Here is a 25085-nt window from a genome sequence, read left to right on the forward strand (position 1 = left end):
TATCATCAAAACAAGAAAAGGAGGTAAAACGGTAATAAGAGACGGGTGTTTAGTTGCTCCTAATGGTTGTTTTAAGAGTGGCCGATTACTTTAAAAACGTTTTTGAGTGACTAATCACTCACTGACAAGACTTGGGATGGTCCATTCACCTTTAAAATAGGTTTGAAGTGGTTGGACAACCTCCCATTACCTGATTTGGAGGTGGTCAGTTACCATTTCAAGCTTGTATAAAGTTGTTTGACCACCTCAAAACAGTACTGATAGAGTGACTGACTACTCCAAAACAATCTTAAAAATAGTTTGTCGTCTCACGACAATAAATAAAAATGGTCGGACACTCCTTTTCTTTTCATCATTGTATATTTTGTCCATCCTAATCGAATATTAAAAACGATAGTAAAAAATATAAATCTAAAATTAAATTTATACCGTTGAAAAGATTTTTTTTCTAATTTTTGTTTACAGCAACTTATAAGCTAAGATCTATAATTTAGAAGTTTCAATACCTGAGACAATCCAACCTGAAGGGTGCTTAATAATTAAAGTGATTAACTTCAAAAAATTGACGTTGATCGTTAAGTTAGCTCACACAAATAATTATTGTCAATCATTTTGCTTGTGTGAGGACTGAGGAAGACCTGCAGTTCCATGGAAGTGCGCGAAGCATACACCCAATGGTTACCCACAGCAAGAGGAATTGGGGGGCGGGGGGGAGTAGTACAACACACGCACAAGCTCACGCTCAGAGACACACACACACTCTCTCTCTCTCTCTCTCTCTCTGTCACTGACACTCACACAAAGGCATCTTTATTTATTGTCGTGAGTGGGGGCAAGAGACACGCGGTGTGCAAGTGAGGCCCTACCATTTTCCTGAGTTGGGTGTACTGTTCCCTCTCTATCTATCTCTCTCCCCACACCCATGATCCATGTAGTGAGGTGAAGGATTATATAAAAGACATTTTCTTGTTGTGTATGTGCACCATACAATACCCAGTACTGTTTCCCACCACATCATCGTCGCGGCCATCTTCCTCATCAGCAGCATCATCATCCATCCGAATTCCTCGCCCACTTGCCTCGTGATTCGTGCGCTTTTCTGACGCCACTCCCTTCCTCCTCGCCGTCGATCTCTATTTCTTCAGAACTACGAGTACTGGGCAAGTACTGTTATTTATTTATTTATTTTTTAATTATGGTACTTTGTTCTGTGTTTTCTTCCAGAGCTTGTAGATGACTTGTTTTTGTTAATTAAGAATTACTTAGTGCAGTTTTAGACGTGGAAAGCTCATTTCTTGAAGCTTGGCTCATAGTTTTGGGGGGTTTTGTGGTTGATTTTGGAGGGTTTCGTGGTTAATTAAAGCTTTATTTGGTAGTTCGAGTTTATGGGGCTCTTTTTTGGCCGTTGATTTTGGAGGGTTTGGTGGTTGATTAAAAGCTTTGTTTGGTATGTGGGTTACTCTTAATTGGAACCATGGTTGTGTCGGTGTACTGTTTCTGGACTCTTGGGGAAGAAGTGAGGCTGATTAGTTGAAACTTGGGGTCGATTCAATTATGGCTCTTGAGCTCTGATTTTGTTACTAGAATCGGATTTAAATTTCTGGGTTTGTGCTTCTTTGGTAGGGGGTTTAATTAGTGGATTTGGATCTTTTGGAATTTTGTGTTTGAATCATGGAGGCTAGATTTGGAGATGGAGCTCATCATATATATGCTATGAGTGCTGCGGATTTCCGGGCTGTCGGGAAGAGGACTTCAGAGTGGGATTTGAATAGCTGGAAATGGGACGGGGATCTTTTTATTGCCCACCAATTGAATCCAGTGCCGTCGGATAGTGTGGGCCAGCAGTTTTTCCCACTAGGGTCTGGGATTCCGGTGACTGGGGGCTCATCGAATAGCTCATCATCATGTTCTGATGAGGTGAATCTGGGAGCTGAGAAAGGGAAGAGGGAATTGGAGAAGAGGAGGAGGGTTATTGTAGTGGAAGAGGACAATAATTCGAACGAAGAAGAACCGGGTAGCCTTACTTTGAAGCTTGGTGGACAGGGTTTTCAGGTACCTGAGAGGGAAGTAGGAAATTGGGAGGGGACGAGTGGAAAGAAGACCAAGTTTGTTGGGGGTACTTCAAACCGTGCTGTTTGTCAAGTGGACCACTGTGGAGCTGATCTGAGCAACGCCAAGGATTATCACAGGCGGCACAAGGTCTGTGAGATGCATTCCAAGGCCGGTAAGGCACTTGTGGGAAATGTCATGCAACGATTCTGTCAGCAGTGTAGTAGGTAAGCATTTAGTTCTGGGATGCCTTTGAATTATATTTACTGTTGATATCTTCATAATCACTTATTATCATCACGTGGAAAATGTGCCTGGTAATAAAATGAAACATATATAGTTGCCGAATTTCAATAAAGAATTATGAGATATAGTAACAGAGATATTTGCAACTCAAAATGCTCTTGAGATCTCCTGCACCTTGCACAGATTTGGCTTAATATAATTTTACCGCGGGTTGCAGTTCCTTGTTATATCATCCTTTATGCAAATTCATATTTTAGGAGCAATCTTGCTGTTTAAATGATTGTTAATTTTATTGGCAGGTTTCATGTACTTCAAGAGTTTGATGAAGGGAAGAGAAGTTGTCGTAGACGTTTGGCTGGCCATAATAAACGTAGGAGGAAAACAAATCCTGATACTGTTGTAAATGGAAGTGCGCTGAATGATGATCAGACTAGTGGTTACTTATTGATTAGTCTATTGAGGATACTTTCCAACATGCACTGTAAGTGACGCTACACACTTGCACCATAAAAAAAAAAAAAAAACTGATCCCTTCTGAATTTTTCTGTCTGATCTTTTAATAAAATCTTACTTTGCTGCTTGGTATGTTGTTTGCAGTAATGGTGGATACGATGATAAATCTTTGAACTTTTCTTTCTCCGCACATGATTACTCTTTCCTCTGTAGCCCATGTGGGAATGAACTGTTTGTAGGTCTAATAGTTTACAGTTTCTTTTAGCTAGGTGTTTCTATTGTATATTTATTGTGTATTTGGATTGTGCCTTTTACGCTTTTTAATAAATTGCGTTTACTTATATATATAAAAAAAGTTCTAATAGTTGACAATGGAGATGAATTTAATAGGTAAACTAACGTTTATTCAATAATTTTACATCTTGATTAAATCGTCTCAATATAGAAGCATATGGTGACTTTTGAGAGGAAACATAATGATTAGTTATGGACCTAATCAAATACAGAATTGAGTGGGTGAAAGATGTAGGATTGTTTCTCAACTTGCAATACTGGTGATGGCCTTGCCTTTGATTGAAGTAAGAGAGAAATAAGGAGGCTAAGACATGTGAGAGTATGTGAAAATTGCATCTTAACACTCTAATCTTAAAGATAAGCTGATCTCTTCCAAATCCTGAAGTTTTAACCTGCATACTTGGGGATTTTCCTGCCTATTGATTTTAACCTGCAAATGATGTCTTACTTGAGCAACTGCTATAGCTGAGCGATTCCAAATTGAAAGGATCTGTTTAAATATATATTTCCACACTGTGGATCCAGTCTTTGCTCTAACTTTTCCACCAAATATTTTTGCCTCTCACCTAGCACTTTAATTTTATCTTTAATTTTTACTTTAATTAGCATAATTAAGAGGATTCCTATCTCACATCAATTGCCAATCAAGTCAACTGAGAGATATTACCGCTTAAATGAAATTTCTTCTCTTTTATCAGATGATAAACTTGTGTTGCACATTCAATTATTATCATTGCTCATTATCCATTATTATTAGATTGATTGTGAATTAAGGTTAAAGTAGGCACAGATGGCACCCTGGTTGAAATGGAGATCTTAACACATGAGTCTTGTGGTCTTTGAAACTGTAATTCATGTTACCAAAGTAGTCACTAATTACTAGAAAGTATCCTCTTGTACTGTGTTATGTACTTTCTCTCGATAACCAGTTGTTTGGGAAGGAGAAGATGTAGTATTCTTTTGTTCTGGTTTTATTCTATGTACTTTTTGGTGATAAATATTTGGCATGATTAATGGGATGAGTGTCCTTTCATGAACTGTAGCCAACAGATCAGACCAAACCACGGATCAGGATCTGCTATCTCATCTTCTAAAGAGCCTTGCCAGCCAAGCTAGTGAACATGGGGGAAAAAACATATCTGGGATTTTGCAGGAACCTCCTAATTCACTAAATGCTGGGACTTCACTTGGAAACACCGAGTTGGTTTCTACGTTACTCTCAAATGGTCTTCAAGGCCCTCCAGGGCCTTTTAAACAACGTTACCCTGTACCTGGACCTGAAATGCCACGGCAAGGCCTGTGTGTAGATGATGCTAGGGATGGGGACATACAAACCACATCTTCTTCAAAACCCTGCATTCTGAACAGTCCTCCAGCTTACTCAGAAGTCAGAGACAGTACTGCAGGGCGGATCAAGATGAATAATTTTGACTTGAATGACACATACATTGACTTAGATGATGGCGTGGAGGATGTAGAAAGGTCGCCTGTCCCTCCGACTGTGGGGACTAGCTCCCTTGACTCTCATCAGTCAAGTCCACCTCAAACCAATTCAGATTCAGTGTCTGCCCAGTCACCTTCAAGTTCAAGTGGAGAGGCTCAGGTATATTTGTGCTCCGGAACATGTCTCATCATATATACATACCTTCTTGTTGCCCCCTTCCCACTTTAAGAGTTATCATTGTGTCTAAATATGTAATGCTGGCATAGTGGTATGTAAGCAATAGTGACATGCCTCATTTTTTATCATGCATCTAGCTAGTATCATTCTGGACTAGTTGGTCTGAGAAGTTGCAAACTTGTTCTAAAAGGGGAGAACATAATAAAATAATTTTCTTTTCAATGGTACAAAGAAGTGCACTTCTAATCCCCAGGGTTGGATGCTCGGTTGGGAACTACACCTTGGGAGGCAAGGATCACTGGTTCGACTCTTATCCTCCTCTTTTTCGGGCAACTCACTTATTGGAGATCATAAATGTCTAAAATGCCATTTAGCATTGCAAGAGGGGACGTGTTACAATCACCTCACCCCCTTTTTCACTGTCACACATGTTGACTTGTAAATTTGTTGGAATCTTATTTGACATATGCGGATAGGGCTATCTTATTTGTCATTATCAAAGGTTACTTAATGTTGTTATATATTCAGTACCCTGTGATTGTGTTTGAGACCCTTGCCATTAGATATCCTTTTGGCGTGAGTTTTTATTCATCTGTTGTCATCTTGCACTCTTTTGCTTACTAGTCCTTGTATAGAATCTGAAGTTCTCTAAGTGGTCTTGGTAGCTACTCCCATACTTTTGTTTGTTGTCTTACTGTTATACCCCCCCCCCCCTCCCTCCCCCCTTCTTATGTTGTCTTATGACTAACTTGCACTTTTACCCTATTGTTAAAGCTGGTCCAAAATGAAGCATCTCTTTTTTCTTTTTTTTAATTATTATATTTATGGCATCAAGAGGTCACCCTCGTCTAACTTTGCTTTCCACCACCATTTCAGAGCCGCACAGACCGAATTGTATTTAAACTGTTTGGGAAAGAACCAAACGATTTTCCTCTTGTACTGCGAGCACAGGTAATTTAAACTTCAAAATTTACGAGTACGATTGTTTTGCATTTCCCTCCTTTAATGATTGAATTATGTAAATTTTTTGAACTTCCAGATTCTTGACTGGTTATCGCACAGTCCTACTGACATTGAGAGCTATATTAGGCCTGGTTGTATCATTCTGACAATATATCTACGACAGGCTGAGGCTGCATGGGAGGAAGTAAGCTTTGTGTGCTTGGAACTGCTAATTTGCGTCTATGTTTGTGTGTGCATGTGTTTCTCAATGGTTCTGACCTTACAACTCTTGATTTGCTTTTTACAGCTTTGCTATGACTTGAGTTCCAGTTTGAATAGGCTTCTGGATGTCTCAGATGACTCTTTCTGGAGAACTGGATGGGTTTATATAAGGGTGCAGCATCAAATAGCCTTTATTTACAATGGTCTGTCAAATTTAATCAAGCAATGTGACAATTTTAATGTGGAATAGCCACATTTCTGGTATGCACAATTTAGCATTCTTACCAAATCATTCGTGCTGCAGGTCAGGTTGTCATAGACACATCCTTACCTCTCAGAAGTAACAATTATAGTAAAATATTAAGTGTCAAGCCTATTGCGATATCGGCATCAAAGAGAGCTCAATTTTTAGTTAAAGGCATTAACCTCACTAGGCCCACCACAAGGTATCCATCATCATTCCTGTGAATCTTTCTTGTATTAGTCTTGAATCCCAATGCCCTAGAAGTGGTATTAAGCTGCATATGAACTTTTAATTTTTTTGTTTCCTTATCCATGTGTCTTATACTGGACCAGTGTCCTTCTAAAGAGCCATTCATGTCCCTTCTTTTTCCAGGTTACTCTGTGCTCTCGATGGGAATTATTTGGTCATGGAAAATACTAATGATTCGACAGAAAACCTTGATTACTTTGAGGGGCATGATGAGCTCCAGTGCATCAACTTTTCTTGCTCTATTCCTGCAGTGAATGGAAGAGGATTCATTGAGGTGCTGTTGTATTCTATTTCTTGTCATCCTTCTTGGCCCATTGACCAACCCCCTAGCCCCCCATCCCTAATAAGGGTTTACTTCTATAACTTTCTGAATTGTCAACTGTAAATAATGTTTTTCATCCATTTTGCCATGTCATTATGCTGTACTTTGCAATTTTTTGTCCAGTAACTATACAACAATTTCCTCTATCTGGGTGCGCGAACATATGGGGCCTATGTATCATTGATGGTGCAAACTTCATTCTTGATTGTTTCCCTTTTACTGTTTATTAGCTAATTAATTATCATATTTTTAGAATACAGGCAGAAGATGGATTTGCTGTTGTTCACTACTTCTGTCAGTATTTTGGTTGGTAGCTATGGATTTATGTTAGAAATAGTAGAAAAAAGGCAGACATGGGAATCATGACTGCTTCTATCTTCCTGTTCAACTGTTGTTTCTATATATATATATATTTTAAGAAAATGTGGAGAATTGATTAAAATTTGCTGGGGCGTATTTCTTGGCTTTCTTCTATACATGTCTTCTTTGTTATAGACATACACATGTATGTTTGCATATATTCTCATACACAATGACTAGTTTTGATAATATCTTAGTTCTTAAGCTGTTTAATCTGATTCTGTTGGTATTTCAAGCATATACGTACAAATTCTACACAATGCCCATTCTGTAAGCTGAGGTTTATGTTTTCTTGAGTTCATCCAGATTGATGATCATGGCCATAGCAGCAGCTTCTTTCCTTTTATAGTTGCAGAGGAGGATGTTTGTTCAGAGATCCGTGCCCTTGAAAGTGCATTGGAGTTGCATGAAACTAATGCAGATTTTGGGGAAGCTGGAAGAATGGAAGCCAAAAATCAAGCGTTGGATTTCATCCATGAAATAGGTTGTCTTCTTCATAGAAGTCAGTTGAAGTCTAGATTAGGTCACTTGGATCCTAATGCAGACCTCTTTCCTCTTAAACGGTTCAAGTGGCTCATGGAGTTCTCAATTGACCATGATTGGTGTGCTGTAGTGAGAAAACTACTGGACATCCTACTTGATGGACCCGTGGGTACGGGAGAGCATCCTTCCTTGAATCTTGCATTAGTGGAGATGGGTCTCCTTCACAGAGCTGTAAGGAGAAATAGTAGGGCACTGGTGGAGCTTCTTTTAAGATATCAAGTTTCAGATAAATTGAGGTCAGAAAACGAGGCACTGGTTGGTGCAGGCAATGGAAGCTTCTTGTTTAGACCTGATGTTATAGGCCCTGCAGGTTTGACACCACTTCACATTGCAGCTGGCAAAGATGGTTCTGAGAATGTATTGGATGCGCTAACTGATGATCCCAAAATGGTAAAATTTCCTGTGCCTAATTTATTTCTAAAAAGAAGTGATTTTAAGTTTGGAAGAAATTTAGGCTGTGTTTTTGTTTCAACGTAAAATGTTTTCTAAGGGAAATTTTTTTTCTATTGCGAGTATTTTTACCAAAAACTTTTGATTTTCTGGTGTTTGACTGACACTTCAAAAATGATCTGAAAACATTTTTTGAAGATTTTTCGCAATGAAAATCATTAATATTTTTGTAATATCTCATAGAATTAATAATTTAATTCACAATAAAATCTAATAAAAACTAAAAAGATCAATTTAAGTGCTGAAGAAATTATTTTTTTCAATAAAGAAAATAGTAAAAATTAAAAAATTTAGTGGCTTGCTAATACACACACACATATAGATGATTGATTTTTGGAATGAATACCTTCTATAAAAAACGAGCTCAGAGGAAATTTTTTATGAGAAAGTAAGAGCACATTAATGTTAATATGAGATGCATAAGTCATTTTACGCCCTAAATGACTTATTTTTCCATTGATATTAAAAATAATTTTTTGTTGACTAATGTTTTTCATTAGCACCAAATATTGGAAAATATGAAAAAAAAAAAAAAAAGCTTTTACATTGAAACAAACGGAGCCTTAGAATTTCTAGCATGAATTGTTGCCTTCATCAGTGCTTTTACATGTCCCCACCGTATTCTGATCTCAGTATTTATACTAATCCAGTTTCAAACCAAATACATAGGATTTGTTTGTTAATGTGTTTTGGGAGGTGTTTATTCTTTTTTAGTTTTTGAGAAAAAGTGTTCTTATGTGACTTAATGGTGAAAACTGTTTTTGTGTTTTAAGGAGTGTTTTGTATTTGGGTTGTTTGTCAATGTTTTTGTTTTAAGAATAAAAAACAAAAATTTTAACAAACGGAGCCTAGGTTATTTGCAATTGTAGAATGATTGAGCAAATTTGTGTAACATAGAGAAGGTTTTCAGTATGGCTGCAGGGCCAGCTTTAGTATTCCCATTTCAAACTAATTTTTACAAAGTCGGCATGGGCAGTCCCATCCGAGTCCATTGTTTAATTGTTGAAATTGAACATAGCAATTGCACGCCCGCCCAAGCACATATTTATATTATGTATATATCTGTGTGTATCTTCAGTGAAGACAATGGCTCTCTCTCTTTTTTTTTTTTTTTTTTTTTTTTTTGTGTGGTTTTCCTTTAATGTCTAGTTTCACCTTAAATATGACAATATGGGTGCGTCTGATTCAGGTGGGAATTGAAGCATGGAAGAGTGCTCGTGACAGCACAGGTTCCACACCTGAAGATTATGCTCGCTTGCGTGGCCATTACTCATACATCCACCTGGTGCGGAAGAAAATTAACAAGAGATCTGCAACTGGGCATGTGGTGCTCGACATTCCCAGCGTTCCCTCAGACTGCAGTGCAAATCAGAAGCAAAATGATGGGCTGACCCCCAGCTTTGAGATTGGAAGGGCCGGATTGAGACGAATTCAGCAGCAGTGCAAGCTTTGTGATCAGAAACTGGCTTATGGAACAACGAGCAGGTCTTTGGTGTACAGGCCTGTAATGCTGTCAATGGTAACCATTGCTGTGGTCTGTGTCTGCGTGGCTCTGCTCTTTAAAAGCTCACCTGAAGTTCTGTACGTGTTCCGCCCCTTCAGGTGGGAACTGTTGGACTATGGGACATGCTGAGGTGCATTAACCCTGATTCTGATAATATAATGATAGGTGTTTGTAATTGTATGCCTTTATAAACTGTAAGTAGAGATTCCTGTACAACCCAGTTGGGTCTCGGGTTGAATAATATTATTGACATACTTACAGTGTTCAGTGTACTTCCCTCAGGCTATCGTCTAATAGTGTTTATTGAAATAAGTGTATTCTATGACCACTCTCTGTCTGTGTGTGTGTGTGTAAGGGCTTCCCTTTGTATTGCTGAGATTTTTCCCAGTAGGATGAATAATGTATTTGGAGATGAAAATCGTTCTTTTCTTTCCATGGAATAAGAATGTCTCTCTCTCTCTCTCTCTCTCTCGCACGCTTTTTCCTTGGTGATGGGAAAATGTCAATCTATTTCATAGATTATATGGGTTGGAATGAGCTTCTAGTAAACAACAAGATAGTTTAATAGCCGAAACAGAAGCCTACCGAAGCTGAATATTACAACTCCTGCATGAGAGGAGCCGCTTTAACTTGTTTGCAAGTTCAGGTTTGCCATGAAGACATGCAGAAGCAAATGCAGAAACAAGTGGAATTGCAGAAAGAACCATGGGCTGAGAAAAGGAAAATACAATCGGAACATAAAGGCTGGTAATGAAGTGTGCTGCTATATATATAGATGGTAACTAAATTAAGGAAAATCAAATCATATTAAGGAGAATCAAATCATGTCTTAATAGTTCGATTATGTTCAAGATGTGTCTAAGCTCCTTCCTGTTTTGTTTACTTTCCTTTGCAGATTTATGCACTTTGAATCACTATTCATGAGTCGGTAAGTGTAAAAAAAAAAAGGAATGAAAAGAAAGAAAAAATAGGGAGGATTGATCCTCCCATCACTAGGATCGATCTTAATGCGACAGAAACTCAATTTTGAGCGCCCAAAACCCTAAAGGCTGACCTTTAGCCTATTTTTAACTCCAAAAACCCAAGGAGACTTCATTAGCTCGAAATTTTAGCCTTCATGAGTGTGAGAGTAAAGCGGAGACGTGAGAGAAGACCGAATCTGATGATTTATGCCAATTCCAAAGTCATATTCATGTTCTTTCAATCCGTTTTCTCAAGGTAAAGCCTACAACTTCATTGTTTCTTTTGTCTTTCTTTCCTAAGCCTATAACCTTGTAATTATTGATATATTCCTTTCGTAACCTTGACTTTTGGGTGATGAGTTTATGTAGTTGCATTGGGATGATTCATTTTAAGAGATAGACGTGTTTTATACAATGAGTTTTACGAAAGAAACTAATATTTTATATTTCTCCTCATTTGATGATTTAAAAACAAAGGTTATGGTTTTGATTGACGTATTCATTTAGTGTTTTAAACAAGCGTGCACACACACACACGAATTTATTCAATGATTGTTTTGGTGTGTGATGGTAACCAAGATAAAACTCTTGATGATTCTCGTATTAAGAGCATAATCTTGACACCTAAAAATATTCTTGGATGTTTCTTACAGATTGATCCATGCATAGGTAGGATCAATCTGTAAGATCAATCATTATCCCCTCAGGATCTCTCAACTCAGCGGGATCAATTCCAGACAATTAAGATTGATCCCATAACCCCTAGGATTGATCCCGATTGTCTTAAAAGCCTGAATTAGGGTTTTCGAAGAGTGTTTAGGGTCTATGATAAGTTTTTGGCTAGTATTCTAGTTTGAATTTGCAACTTAGAGAATTAGGTCATTCAGTATGTCGGAGATTACATCTAAGTGTTCGAGGTGAGTAATCTAATTATAGAAGTAAATAAAAATATTTATGTATGAGATTGTAAATGAAAACTTGTTATTTTCTTAAAGCGTGAAACATAATATTTTCTGACATAATGTGAGCCCTAATTATATTTTTCCACACATCTTATGTCTTTCAATTAGTATTATCAAAAGATGTTCTAGTGGGTAATATAATAAGAGTTAGTTTTACAATTTGTTTCTCAAAAAAAAAAAAAAAAAGTTTTTACAATTTGAATTTAATAGAACTTGATACTGAAGCTATTCTAATGTTTCTGAAATCTTTTTTTTTTCTTTTCTTAGAGGGATGGTAATGGACAAAATCAGACTCATGATCGTGCTAACTTGCATGAATGCAAAGTCAAACTTCCACATCAAATCAATAAACACGAAGCCAAACTTCTAGCTAGATTGAGAATAATTGGCAAATGTATGAGAATCTTCAATGGAATTATTGAATTACAACATAACTTGACATGCACAATAAATCATGTAAATTGAATGTTGCTTCTGTCTATGGAACCAATAAGGGATATTCAGTACTGTGCAGGTAAAAATTCACTTTTCAAGTAGGTGCAGACTTGACTAAAGTTTGTGCAATATCTTGAAAGCCTGAATATGTGGATGTCCATATATATATATATATGACATCTTAGAGTTATTAAATTATAATGGAAAAAAGGTCAAAGTTTCATGTTACAACTTGAGAGGAGCATCTCTGATCTACCTTCTTTCAAAGTTCAGTTTTGCTATAGCACATGCAAAAGCAAATGCAGTGACAAGTGGAATTGCAAAAAGAACAATTGCTACATAATCTAAATGATCATAGTAATAGCCAAAATAACTTTGTATAAAGGCATTGATTGCTTTGCGTTCTCCATGTACTATTACTTCCTCCTCCATGTCACCGTATTGTGAAGCAAGGAAACCATTTAGGGACCAGGCAGTCGGGCAAATCCAATAAGCCCAAATCCACCATTTGGGAATTTTCTGCATGATTTTTTTTTAATTATAAGTTGAGTTGAATCTTATATGTTTCCAAACGAATCAGTGTATGTGAATGTCAAACAGCAAGTAAAGATGGAGTCGGCTTAACTGGTCCGGGTATGAGGTACCCTGAGAACAAATTCAACATGGTGTACCAGAAACCCGCCAAGACTGAAGCCACTAGGTAACTTGGGGCCAAAGAAACGAGCAGCATACCAAAATAAGTGTAAAAGAGGAACGTACAAAACACGGTATAGAAGTACCAGAATACTTTAAATGCAGACCAGTAGAAATCTATTGCTGGATATGTGATTATGGAGAACAAAAGTGCTTGAAGAAGTACATATGGAATCTCTACAATCACCTGCAACATATGGAAGAGTGTTAAAGTATTGATTAAATGATTAAATTTATCTCTCGATTTGTATCAGTTTAAGCTGAGATAAAGAACATTGTATTCAATTTTTGTAGATCTTTGGCTATGCTAATAATATTGCTATTTTTTACCTGTGCAAATGAATATGCCCACAAGGAGTACATTCCGGCAAACCTTTCACGATATACAATAGTGCGTTCAGTGGCTATATATGGTTGAACACCTGAGCAGTTGCCGACTCCCACAAACTGCATGAGAATGAACATCGATCCTGCTATGTTGAAAACATCCTCTTCACGTAATCTGCAGAAGAAAAATCACAGTTTTTGCATTTTAAATGGTGAAGTTGTTTGGAGTCCTAGACTGTTTTGGATAGGCATAGTTTAAGTTTTGAAGTAAATGCCAAGATTACCACCAAGGATGCTTCTTGTTGATTAGATCAATGAGTGAATTGTGTGTTCAATGTCTAATGGATTCTTAACACAGATTGTGTTGAAAGATGCTAGATATAAATTACTATTCGTCATTTAGGGTTAACAATTTTTGACATGAACTACAAATTCGATACAAATTTAACACGAAATTAGTGGGATAGGGTTGACTTATTAGCTTATAAGCTTTTAGGATAAGTAGTGCTTTTACGTATTTTTTGTAATTTGTGGGGGTTTCCTGTTGTTTTTGCTGGCGTTCTAGCTGTATTGCTAGAAGTGAGGTTGTACTCTTTGTTGTGATCAATGAAAATAATTCACTCATCCAAAAAATAAAATAAAAAACAGAAGTTCAATTTTTAGGTTATACCATTGGTTAAGAAAATGAGGGCTTACATTTTCTTTCCTTTCTGCCAAAGAGCTGCTCCAAATAATAAAGAAGATACAATGATGATTGACAAGCGCGCCAAGTTATATTTGGGACTTCTCCAGTAGGATAGATGTTGTTTCCAGAGGCATGCATTGAATTGTTCCCATCCTTGGAGTGAAAAGCGAGTAGAAAAACGTAGTTCCTCTGAACCATCTGCAGGAGAGCTTAGTTTTCTAGCGAGTTCTTTGTTTTCCCTACAGAGAACATGAACATTATATCACTTGTGTTGCAGCAGTAGTGTTATAATGCTTTGTTATTATTATTGAGACAAGAATTGTAAGAATTCAAGAGACTACAAGCACTCAAGAGACAAGAGTTACAGGAACTCAAGAGCTACAATAACTCAAGAGTTATAAGATGATTTGTGTAAATTAAATGTATTGTTGTTAATGTAGAAGAGATAGGTAATGTTTAGACTATTTCTCTATAAATAGAGTCTTGTATACAATCAAATGGTGAAAGAAAGATGTAGCTAAGAAAAGGCTTTTGTGTCTCTCTTTCTTGTTCTCAATCCTTCTCTAGATTATGTGATCTTACAATTATATTCTTTACTTTTTCTTCCGTATGAATAGATTTTTAGATAATAATCAATACAAAACCTAGGCACCATGCTTTTTGAGTCATTGATGATAATTATGCTTACCTGCACAGATTAGACTCTTTGTAAAGATTTGCGAAATCTAATCCTAGTTTAGCTTCTGAAAAAGCACTAGTGACCTCTAACATCCATGTCGCTGGGTTGTAATTTTCTTTGATCTTTGGAACCCCAGGAACACCCTGTCAAAAAAAAAAAAAGAAAAGAAAAAGAAAAAAGAAGAAGAGGGTAATAGAGCAGCTTTTGAGATATTTCTCTATGGGAACATCGTTTTCTCACTAAAAGAAGTGAATAATGACCCATGATGCTAAGAATTGAGTATAAAAAGAAGTCTTACCTCCAAATAATCAATAAGCTTGCTAGAATTCTGACCCAGCTCTCCAGAATATATTATTTGCCCTCCTCTTTTTATCAACATCAACTGCAGGAGGTAACTGTTAATATATGAACCAGAAAAAAAAAAAGACAGTATAAATTATAAACTTTCCCATCTTCATATAACTTCCACAAACGGGATGGATGTTAAAATTCTAGAAATGTTGGAACATACTGACACATTCTTTTGGTATGCTACAATATTATCTTCATGCAAGGAAATGGATCGGTTAATTACCTCATGAAATGCTTCAAATATGTCAGTACTTGGCTGGTGAATGGTGCACACGACTGTTCTTCCTGTACTAACTATATTCTTCACAACTCGCATAATGACTGCAGCAGCTCTGGCATCTAAACCAGAGGTGGGTTCATCCATGAATATGATGGATGGATTAGAAACAAGCTCTACTGCTATTGTAAGCCGTTTTCGTTGCTCAGTGGATATACCAGTAATGCCAGGGATGCCAACTAAAGCATCTTTGATATCATCAAGCTCAATCATCTGAAGAACTTCTGATACAAATTCCTAAAAAAAAGATAGGCGAATTGAATCATGCAATAATTAATATTTTTTTTTATTCAAATAGATCCCGTATGCAAATTCTAAAGGCATATTTGACCTACTTCCATATGCTTTCTTCTTCTTAATTGTCACTAGATGTACCTTCATGACAAAAATATTTAAGTGTGAAACATAGAATTGTTCATTTCATGTTCCATACTTTATACACTTTGACATTCAATTCTTAGAAGATTGCTTCCAAGAGGATCTGTTAGACTTTTGATCTGTTCATTTGAAAGTTACACTTTATGCTTTGTATCAAGTTAAGAGGCAACTCACAGTTTTTGTAGATGTATCAATTTGAGCTGGCAAACGCAACCAAGCTGAGTATGCCACTGATTCTTCTATTGAAAGCATTGGAGAATGTATGTCACTTTGCTCACAATAACCAGATATTCTGGAATATGTGTCCTGGACTTTAGGGTACCCTCCAATTCTTATCTCACCTTCAATAACTCCGTCAGTTTTTCTTCCTGAAAGAACATCCATCAATGTTGTTTTCCCTGCTCCACTAACTCCCATCAAAGCTGTAAGGACTCCAGGCCTGAATGCACCTGTAATATCTTGAAGAAGCTGTAGTCTTTTCTCAGCAAAACCTTGCTTTCTGAATTTCTGGGGATGGGTGGATGAAATTTGATCAATCTCAATGACATACACTCTAGGGGAATAAGGAGTCAAATCAATATGCCTTTTAAATACCTTGGGGATATCAACATAGTATTGCATATTCTCAAATGAAATTGTTATGGACTCAAAAGGTAAAACCACCCCTGCAACATGTAAGTCACTGTTGATATTGTAGTGCCCCAAAACGAAACCAGCTAATCTATATTGCTGGTTAATCCTATAAAGATATGATATCAAATACTAGAAAAATAACAAGTAAGCTTTTCACCCATTCTTTTGCTTTCTTCCACAGTTGCTGGGACATCAATGGGAGGCAATTCTTTTTTTGGAGGTAAAATACACAAATTTTCTTTTCCCTTCAAAATAGAGAGCCTTTCGTGTGAAATCAGAGTCCGGGATCTCCCTGGAGCTGCAAAAATTCCATGATTCAACAGAGAGAACAATATGATAAGAATCAAATCATAACTTTTACAATTTCTTGTTTCTTTTACTTTTGTCCCCCACTATTTTTTGTTTCTCATTTTTCAAATATGTTCATTGGAGGTATAAAATTACACTTTGAATAACTCATAGCACAGGCAATTCCAATGTTGAAAACCATCCAAAATCCAAGTAATGCTCCTACTGATATCCAGTAAAAGTAGCCACTGAAATTTAGACCACGCATTTGAAGAACTTGCTGCCCCATGGTGATGTTTGAAGATGAAACCTGCAAGTTACAATGATCATGGAATATTGACTGTAAGAAATAAATTTCAATTTCATCAACCATATTTAATAGATTGGTTTTCACCTTCTGCCACCTTGGAGCAAGAAACTCATTTATTGAAGCACCTATTCCTGCGTATGTCAAAGGAGAAAGCCAAAAGGCCCACTGCAACCAAGTAGGTAGAGAAGCTGCATTGAGAAAATGTTTTTCACTTTGAGTGGTTTATCTGTGTCTTTTTTTTTAAGAATTTGTAGTTGAGATCCTAAAAGCCTTACACTTTGGAATCACAAAGCCACCAAATAGATATGTTACAATCATGGAGAGAAGAGCGCATGGTGCTGCAACTGATGGATTTAGGCAAACGCAGGCAATTAACGTGAACAATGATACCGATATTTGATGTAAAAGGAATAGGAGGAGGAGTTGACTGATGAACCTGACACTCATTAAACAAACTGAAAATGAGCAGGGGACACAATTCATTTTCATTACAGAACTGAAGTCCGAGTTAGATCTCAACTTGTCTCAAAAGCTTAATGTAATAGGAATGAGTGAAATATTCTAGTAGTTCTCCTCACGTGTGGCCTCAAACTCTCCCCTAACAAGTGAGGCCTAAGAAGTGAAATATTTAATTGAAATTGGAGTGAATTGTAAAGTCAGGGTTCGAATTCATGACATTTGACTCTGATACCACGTTAAATGATTAAATTTATCCATTTCTATCAGTTTAAGCTTTTGAAATAATTGGATATTTAACGTTGTATCAAAATCATGTCTATGTAATTCACCTCCCATTTCAATTAAATATTTCATGTATTTGGCTTCACTTAGGGAAAGTTTGAGCCTACACGCGAGGAGGAGTGCTAGAATAGCAATTAAATCATTAAATCAACTATTTTCTACTAGCTTAAGCTTTTGAGATAAGTGGTAATTCAATAATCTAAAGAGACTTTTTTGTCTTAAAGAACATACCTTTCCGGTTCAGGGCTGTAGCCAATGACATAATAAGTAAGACTAGTCCAAAGAAGAGCATCTAGAAATGAAAATGGAATCTTTAAAATGGCAGCTGGAATGGAATAAGTCCATGCTGGATAAAAGTATAAATCTCTTTGCTTGAAAAAGACTCCAAGCCTGGAAGCTGTCAATGACAACTCTGGAATACCAACGCTCACAAATCTAATAAGAGCGTAAAATATGGACCCTAGGTAGTAATTTGCATGAACCTCATCAATCTTCATCTGCGTGCGTAGAAACACTGTCATTGTTACAAGTGCAATGACCACAAGTTGTGCTGATTTGAATACATGAACAAATGAGTTACGCTTCATAAGCAGCCATTCTCGAGACATGCATGCTTTGAATAACTCCCATTTCCTCAATGAGTAAGTGTCAAATGACAAAGCCTTTTCATGGCACTCTGATTTATTGGGAGGCCTAGAAAGTTCCTCATCTAGCTCCTCTCCCAAGTGATATTCCTTGAATGAACTTACAAATTTGTTGATTGAGACGTAACTGTAGGATTGGTCTTCATGATGCCAATACTTTTGTTGATCCTTTTCAGATATTACCTACACGAATAGAGAATGCAGAGTGAGAGACTGGTTCAGAGAAAATATACAGTGTCAACATGTTTTCTACTCTAATCAAAGGTGCTTACTTCTTGGAGGAAGTCCGATATGCTTTTTCGTGGTGAGCACCGAAAGCCACAATGCTCAAAGAATGCTAATACATTGGTGCGAGGCCCATGGTATACAATCTTCCCTTCTGCCATTAAGATTATGTCATCAAAGAGATCAAAGGTCTCAGGTGCTGGCTGTAGAAGTGATGCAAAAATGGTGGACCCTGTTATGTGTGCTAGATGTTGCAGCCAGGTAACAATTTGAATGGCAGTGGAACTGTCTAAACCATTTGATATCTCATCCATAAATATCGCTTTTGTTGGACCAATAATCATTTCCCCTGGTGGAGGAGAGCATTAAGGAAAGTTATATTATGATGAGAGACAAAAATGTTCAAATGTATTAGAAAGAGGTCCTAGTCATACCTAATTCTGAAGTTTATTTAGACAAACAATTATTAGCAAGGCAACACAAGTACAATTTTCCATTCTATATAACCTGTTGTCAACCTTCTCTTTTGACCACCTGAAATTCCCCTTTTCATTGCATCTCCTACAAGTGTGTCAGTGCAATCATCTAGCCCGAGGATCTAAAAATCCAGTAATGATAACAAAATCACTGTCAGTTAGAGTGAGGATAGGAGCAGGATCATTGATCATTTCCTTTAGTAAAGGAGATTACCTTCAATATATAGTCCGTTTGGAGATTTTTTCTTAATCCTTCAATAGAAATGGCCTATTAATCAAGTTGTCATTAGCAAGGGATGGCAATAGAATGTACCCAGCTACCATTATTTTAGGAATATGATAGAGAAGTATATTGCTGATCTTGCAAATTGGTTACCTTCATGTAAGTGTCGATATCTGGTTCAGGGATAATTCCAGCTTGCTTCTCCCTTTTACAAAGTTCTTTCAAAATACCTTCAATGGCAAAAATCTTATAAGATCAACCTAATTTAATAAGAGCGTGATTGTGGCCAGAAGATGAAGAACAAAGCCTACCTGCTCTATCCCCAATGCCCTGACAACGTGCTGAGAAGTCCAGTGTTTCTCTCATAGTCATTTCAGAAATATGCAGGTCATATTGGCTTATATAAGCTGATGTCTTTTGAGGAACGAACTCATTGAACTTATAGCCATTATAGGATATCTTCCCTGTGACCTGGAAATCATATTTGATGGCCATATTTGTTAATGTTTTTGGTGCTTGATTCATTGGTTTATGAGTAGTCATATTAGGATATGTCTCTCTATAATCCAATCAATTTGTTTCATATTCACATAAATGTAGTAAAATTCATGAATGATTTCCTATATTCTTTCTCATAGGAAATGGTAAGTTATAGAGATGTTTCATGTTGTTGACAGAATTTGATGAACAAGTAGAAAACCTTGAGAGATTGATCTAATGTCCCTGAAAGTGCCTGTAACAAAGTGGTTTTCCCACAGCCTGGAGGGCCAAGCAATAAAGTCAACCTGCATGTAAAGTGAGCTTATTAAGCCACCGAAAAAATGTTGTTTCATAGAATCTAGCCTGTTTTTCTGCATATAGGATCAGTTTTTTCTCAAAGGTTACCAAATCTTTGTAGTGCTCCTTTAATCAATGAAAAAAAGATCAGAATACAAGTGTTACTTCGATGCATATGTATCAACCTTGAAGGCTTGATGATGCCACTGACATCTTTGAGAATTCTTATCTTGTTTGCTTGAGAATTGCACCCAATAGTACGTGTCACACCCTGTTCAGCATTTCAAATCTCATTTACCATCCAAGGTTAAGCAAGTCTTTGAGTACATAAAAAACTCTTATAATAACAAAGCAAAGAAAAGCTTTTTCACAAATTGAACCTACAAAGATTAAGGAAGTTGGAAGTATTCTAGTAATACAACATGATGCCAGTTATGGTAATCAAATGGAAGAGAGTTTTCTGGGAAATTTTCTCTTTGCTTTTGTAACAACCCAGATGAAGAGAGTATTTTGGAAAACACTAGCCACATCCGAGATATTACTATAAAAGGACTAGTTAAGTTGCAATTAGAGCTCTTTAAAATATTTGTATAGTCCAATCTCACTTGGTAATGAACCAACGTGAAACTTAACACTCATAAGTACCTTATAATCCATATACTCAATGCAAGCAATTTCTCTTCCCCATGTGTCTAACTTTTTGGGGTTTCACAGCTTCTTGTTTAATTTAGTCATAAAATGAAACACATAAAAAAATAGATAGACAAAAAAAAAACTTACAACAATGACATGATTGAGCGTGTTCCAAATAGTAGGGATGGGTTTTCCACGAACTACCTCGCATTCTGCCTCTATAGACAAATTCTGGAATCTTACTTCCACACTCGGCAATTCCAATCCCACTCTAAAGAGCAAAAATGTTTCAGTATGCAATAGAACATGCATAAAAGCATGATTGCATGTGTATGTATGGATAGATGCATCATCTGAGTTCTCACTTGCATAAATTAATATCGGTTGATGAGTTAACATCTTTTATTTGAATACAGATGTTTGTTAGATAGTTTTCAAGCATATATCTTTTTTTTTTTTTTTTTTTTCCCAACTATTTGGTTGAAGACTAATTTTGTAGAGGTTGTATAGAAGGAAGGGATCACCTATTTTTTCAATGTGAGTTCTGTCAGATCATATGGAGGGGGATTTTTGAAGAAATGTGATGTGGATAACCCTAAAGTAATTTGGGAAGTGGTGGTGGAATGGGAAAGTGCTGAGCTGAGAGGTAAAAGTTTGCTAATTATTCTGTGCAAGTTGGCTTTAGGGGCTGTGGTTTATTATATTTGGAAGCATAGAAATGATGTGAGGCATGGTAATGTGTTGAAATTTGAGGAGTAGATTCTCAAGATTATTGTTTGGGAAATTATGACTCGAATTATGGGGATTGGGAAGTTCAAGAGGTGTGAAATTAACGAAAAGATTTGCGGGAGATGGAGGCTGCAGGATAAAATACTTTGTTAGTAAAAATTGTCTGGTTTGAATAGAGGTTTGTTTTGCTTAGTTTCTGGTTTGCTTGTCAACATAATTTGTTTGCTGCTTAAATGTGAATATTTTATTGTAAAATTGATGCAATATGAGACAAGAATAAATTGGTCATTTAGTTTATTTAGATTATTAGTTTTATTTGAAATTTAATGATGGGCTTGACCCAAAGTTTTAAGTTATTTGTAATTCAATAATGGGCTTAGCCCAAAGTCAGACACATTAGGGCTAGAGTTAAAGTTAGTCTATGAGGCTATTTAAGCATAATGTTCTATTGTAATAGGGAGATGATGATTTATAGAAAAGACATTTGTTTCTTTGAGGTGTGATTCCTCTGTTCTTTTGGTGGTGAGATTCTGCTAAGGCCAGTGAGACTCTGGTTCAATCTATCATCTTTGTTATTTTTGTGAGACTCTAAATTAACGTAAGATTTATATTTATTTTATGTTATTTTCCTATCTTTCTGCTGCGTCAATTTGCATCAAAAGTGGTGTTGTTGGTTGGTATAGTTGGTTGTGCTGCTGTTTTAGCAGCCGAGTCCAAGCTTAGTCTGAATTGGATTGGATTGGATTGGATTGGATTGTAATTGTTTTGTTTGGTTTAAAAAGTGAAGCTTATTCATCAAATGTGTTAAATCACCACTTATCAAACTCACGACGTTTGCTTTGATATTGTGTTAATTCACAACTTATTTCAAAAGCTTAAGTTAATAAAAAAATAATTTATATAATCATTTAATTAATATTCTAACAACATCTATATTACGAGTTCAAACATGCATGAATTTTGCATCTTCATGCAAATACGCATTTTGTAGGGTGCATGTGTGTGCATCCTTGAACAAAATTGAATAGGAGATCGATTTCTTACTTGTCTATTCTTTCTTTCTGTTTCTTTAACAGCCGGAGGTTGTCTTCCTCAATTTCCTTCAAAAGTTGGTCGATGAACAAGTGCCGCTCTAGTGCTCCAACCTTGGCAACATCAACCATTGTCTTACCCTTCTGTCCATTTCCCTCATTCACATGCTCATCATTATCACATAAAGACGTTTGAAGTCCATTGCATGTGGGTAATCTTTCAAATATTGCCGCCGACTGTAACTGATCTACTGTATCAGCATGCTGATGGAAAGAAGACTCTATGCTTCTTTCCATATCCCCCATTTCCATTCTAGCTACTTTGACTCTCTATGTATCTCCTTTGGCTCTTTCTATCTTCTTATCTAATTAAAACTGAGCCAAGTATTTTGAAAAGTATAGTTTAAGCTAGAAGATGATAAAGAGAGCTACATGCAGCACTATAGCCAAAAATATATATGAAACTCCTGTATTAGAAACTAAACAAGACATGGAATTCCATTTGAACATATGACATCACATATACACATGGGCAAAACCAAGATTTTTAGTATGGGGGGACAGATTTTTTTTTGTTGTTGTTGGGGAGACAGACTTACATAAATACAAAAGCATATGAATACATAAAATCTCTCTATACGTGTGTTTGTGAATGTTTATTTATATAAAATAAAAGCATAAAAATCTTATATTTAATCTCATGGCACCACAAACACACAATAGTATAAATAATTAGCAAAATAGCTTAGAAAAAAAAAACGTAGCAAAATAAACTAAACATGATGTAGGGTCCAATAAAAACGGTACCTTTAAGCGTGGACTATTTCTCCTAACAATTTTTTGAAGCTCCAAATACCAACAATGCTAAGAGTCGAGCCAAACAATAGTGCTCAAATCTATAAGGAAATAATGGTAGAATAAGAAGAAAGAGAAATGTGAATTGCTGCAACGGTATACCACTATAAATCCGAAGGAAAAAGCTTTGAGAAGATGGAGGACACTTGAGAAGGCAGTGAGCTATGAGATCTCTATGCCCTTAGTGGCATTATTTGAGGTTAATTTATAGTACCATCGAAGTCTCTTTGTAAGTTGAAGATATTTATTTAGAATTTGTAAGTACGTATTTTCAAAAGTTAAAATAATATGATAGAGAGTTTAACATCATGTCAATTATTTTTTAAAAAAGACAAGCAAAGCAATCTTCTATAAACAATTATTTTTAATGCGACCTTCAACATCTTCTGTGTAACATTCTCTAGCTTTTGTTAAATTTATTTTAGTTTAATCATGTTGTCGTTTAGTTTCCTGAGGGACCAAATCATCCTTGGAAAAACCAAAGGTTATTTCATGCTCTCATTTTAATATATAAAAGAGACATTAATTATTTGAATTCTAATAATTAATGTTTTGTAAACAATATTACATTTATTATATATTTGCATGGAAAGACAAAAATGAAAGTTGGATCAACAAACGGTTAGCATTAGCATTCTTAATAGACTCATAAAAATAATTTATTTGGTTATTTTAGTGAGATAATTTGTTGAAATAATTCAAAATGAGTCTCCAACAGTCTCACCAATTTGGTGACAAAAAAATTGATGAGTGAAAGTACTCATCAACAATAATGAGTAGTATTCACTCACCAAAACAAGAAAAAACTATTAAATTTTTTTCTCTTCATTTTTTGTTATTTCTCTCGTAACCTCCATTTAAAAAAAAAATCATTTAAATAGAATAGTGATAGTGGATAGTTAAAATGGTAATATTACTTGGGTGCCTTAAAAAAATGGATGGCTAAAAAAAAAAAAAAAAAAAGGTGATTTTTAACTATTTTGGCTAATAAAATTTGATTAAACTACTAGAAATGATCTTAGGGCTTCCATTTTTTTTTTCTTCCCAAAAGACAAAAGAGAAGAAAAAACAAAAAAAGATTGAACGGAATGAGCCGCATTTCTCATTTGTGAATTTCTAATGATCGCTATCTTCCTGATTTCTTGGTAACATTCTGTCATCGACCTTGTCTGTCTCTAACTCTTCTCTTTGCCAAGAGGCAGCCGGCCAATCAGTTATTGGCCGACGGGAGAGAAGTATTACTCGACGAAATAATTGACAATGCATGCATGGCTACGTACGTGTGACGTATCTTTAACATCATCATCGTCAGATTATGCTCAAATTGCATGTTCAACTTCAATTCATGCATGCATATGATAGCATAGGTACAAGATGATTAATTAATTAAATTTTTTATTACCAATATTTGAGGAAAAATAAAAAAGAAGATATTTGTCATATATATGTATATATACAGATTCTAGAACAAGTTAACAATATCGCTATCTACCTTTTCAATGATTAGAATGGATCGAAACACAAATTAAAATTCAAAGGTTGAATCTCAAATTAATTAATAACACTTAGATAGGAGTGAATAGCTGTTTTCTTGACCGTCACAATAATCACGAGCAATTTAAAGAAATAAAAAAAAAAAAAAAATCAACAACCACACACAATATCACAAAAAATAACCGAAGCATAAAATATATCAATCAAACACAATAATTTTAACTTTTTGAAGAACTATTGTGGGGTTGAGTCTACGAACCACTCAAGGTGATCAATCCACCAAACCAGAGAAATCTCTCTTGTTTTGTCGTCATAGTGAGAATATTATTTGTCTCGATACTATCTCTAGCTTAGAATATAAAGATATTTTTCATGTCATTTTCTTTTTGTTTCCTATTTACCATTAATTGGTTGTTTTCTGTAATCAAATCCTCATTTTCCTACCCTACTTTCTTGTAAATAAGAGATTATTTGTAACACAAATATATATAAAGATCGATGTGGCCCTATAAGCCATTTTTCAGCGGCTTCCATGGCCGAGCCACCCCAAAACTTTGGGTCTCTTTCTCTCTTCCGCTTATGCTATTTTAGTATAAAATTTCTACTCTTATCATTAGAAAATTCATGCTCTGAACAGGTGGCAGAACCACATTTATTAGCATGAAACCGTGACAAACCATCAACTTCTTAGTTTTTGTATACTTCAAGCTAAGGTGCATGTGGAGTAGAAAGATCCAAGGTTTATGCAATATTCTAGTAGATCGAGGTTTGAGAATTA

General features: G+C 35.9%; 2 protein-coding genes across 3 annotated transcripts; one reads left to right on the forward strand and one right to left on the reverse strand.

The window, feature by feature from the left end:
• The first annotated feature begins 803 nt into the window (after positions 1-803).
• On the forward strand, positions 804-9963 carry LOC133851259 (squamosa promoter-binding-like protein 1). Its single transcript, XM_062287593.1, has 11 exons — positions 804-1164; positions 1272-2276; positions 2595-2776; positions 4086-4645; positions 5540-5614; positions 5703-5810; positions 5913-6030; positions 6132-6273; positions 6444-6594; positions 7309-7935; positions 9185-9963. Exons 2-11 carry the CDS (start codon positions 1672-1674, stop codon positions 9626-9628), a joined length of 3012 nt encoding a protein of 1003 aa, XP_062143577.1. The 5' UTR covers positions 804-1164; positions 1272-1671; the 3' UTR covers positions 9629-9963.
• A 2041-nt stretch (positions 9964-12004) lies between these two features.
• Positions 12005-23044, reverse strand: LOC133851258 (pleiotropic drug resistance protein 3-like). Of its 2 annotated transcripts, none has more exons than XM_062287592.1 (24): positions 22916-23044; positions 21972-22333; positions 20346-20469; positions 19751-19836; positions 19489-19573; positions 19100-19259; positions 18942-19018; positions 18780-18833; positions 18597-18687; positions 18137-18438; positions 17452-18047; positions 16755-16915; positions 16564-16667; positions 16326-16479; positions 16039-16179; positions 15843-15913; positions 15423-15755; positions 14817-15107; positions 14541-14624; positions 14252-14385; positions 13575-13802; positions 12882-13053; positions 12484-12738; positions 12005-12377 (listed from the first exon to the last, which is right to left on the reverse strand). In XM_062287592.1, exons 2-24 carry the CDS (start codon positions 22268-22270, stop codon positions 12111-12113), a joined length of 4269 nt encoding a protein of 1422 aa, XP_062143576.1. In that variant the 5' UTR covers positions 22271-22333; positions 22916-23044; the 3' UTR covers positions 12005-12110. The 2 variants fall into 2 exon arrangements, with proteins under 2 accessions (XP_062143576.1, XP_062143575.1); XM_062287591.1 differs by having other exon boundaries at positions 22766-22996.
• Positions 23045-25085: the final 2041 nt, after the last annotated feature.

Source organism: Alnus glutinosa, chromosome 12 (genome assembly GCF_958979055.1).
Source record: "Alnus glutinosa chromosome 12, dhAlnGlut1.1, whole genome shotgun sequence".
NCBI classification, from domain to species: Eukaryota; Viridiplantae; Streptophyta; class Magnoliopsida; order Fagales; family Betulaceae; genus Alnus; species Alnus glutinosa.

Coding starts and splice junctions, on each gene's coding strand:
- LOC133851259 (XM_062287593.1), top strand. CDS start 1,672: ATGGAGGCTAGATTTGGAGATGGAGCTCATCATATATATGCTATGAGT. Junction 5,811..5,912: donor CTGAGGCTGCATGGGAGGAA/GTAAGCTTTGTG, acceptor TGCTTTTTACAG/CTTTGCTATGACTTGAGTTC. Junction 6,031..6,131: donor AATAGCCTTTATTTACAATG/GTCTGTCAAATT, acceptor TTCGTGCTGCAG/GTCAGGTTGTCATAGACACA.
- LOC133851258 (XM_062287592.1), bottom strand. CDS start 22,270: ATGGAAATGGGGGATATGGAAAGAAGCATAGAGTCTTCTTTCCATCAG. Junction 18,834..18,941: donor ATATCGACACTTACATGAAG/GTAACCAATTTG, acceptor CTTGATTAATAG/GCCATTTCTATTGAAGGATT. Junction 15,914..16,038: donor GGAAGAAAGCAAAAGAATGG/GTGAAAAGCTTA, acceptor TACATGTTGCAG/GGGTGGTTTTACCTTTTGAG.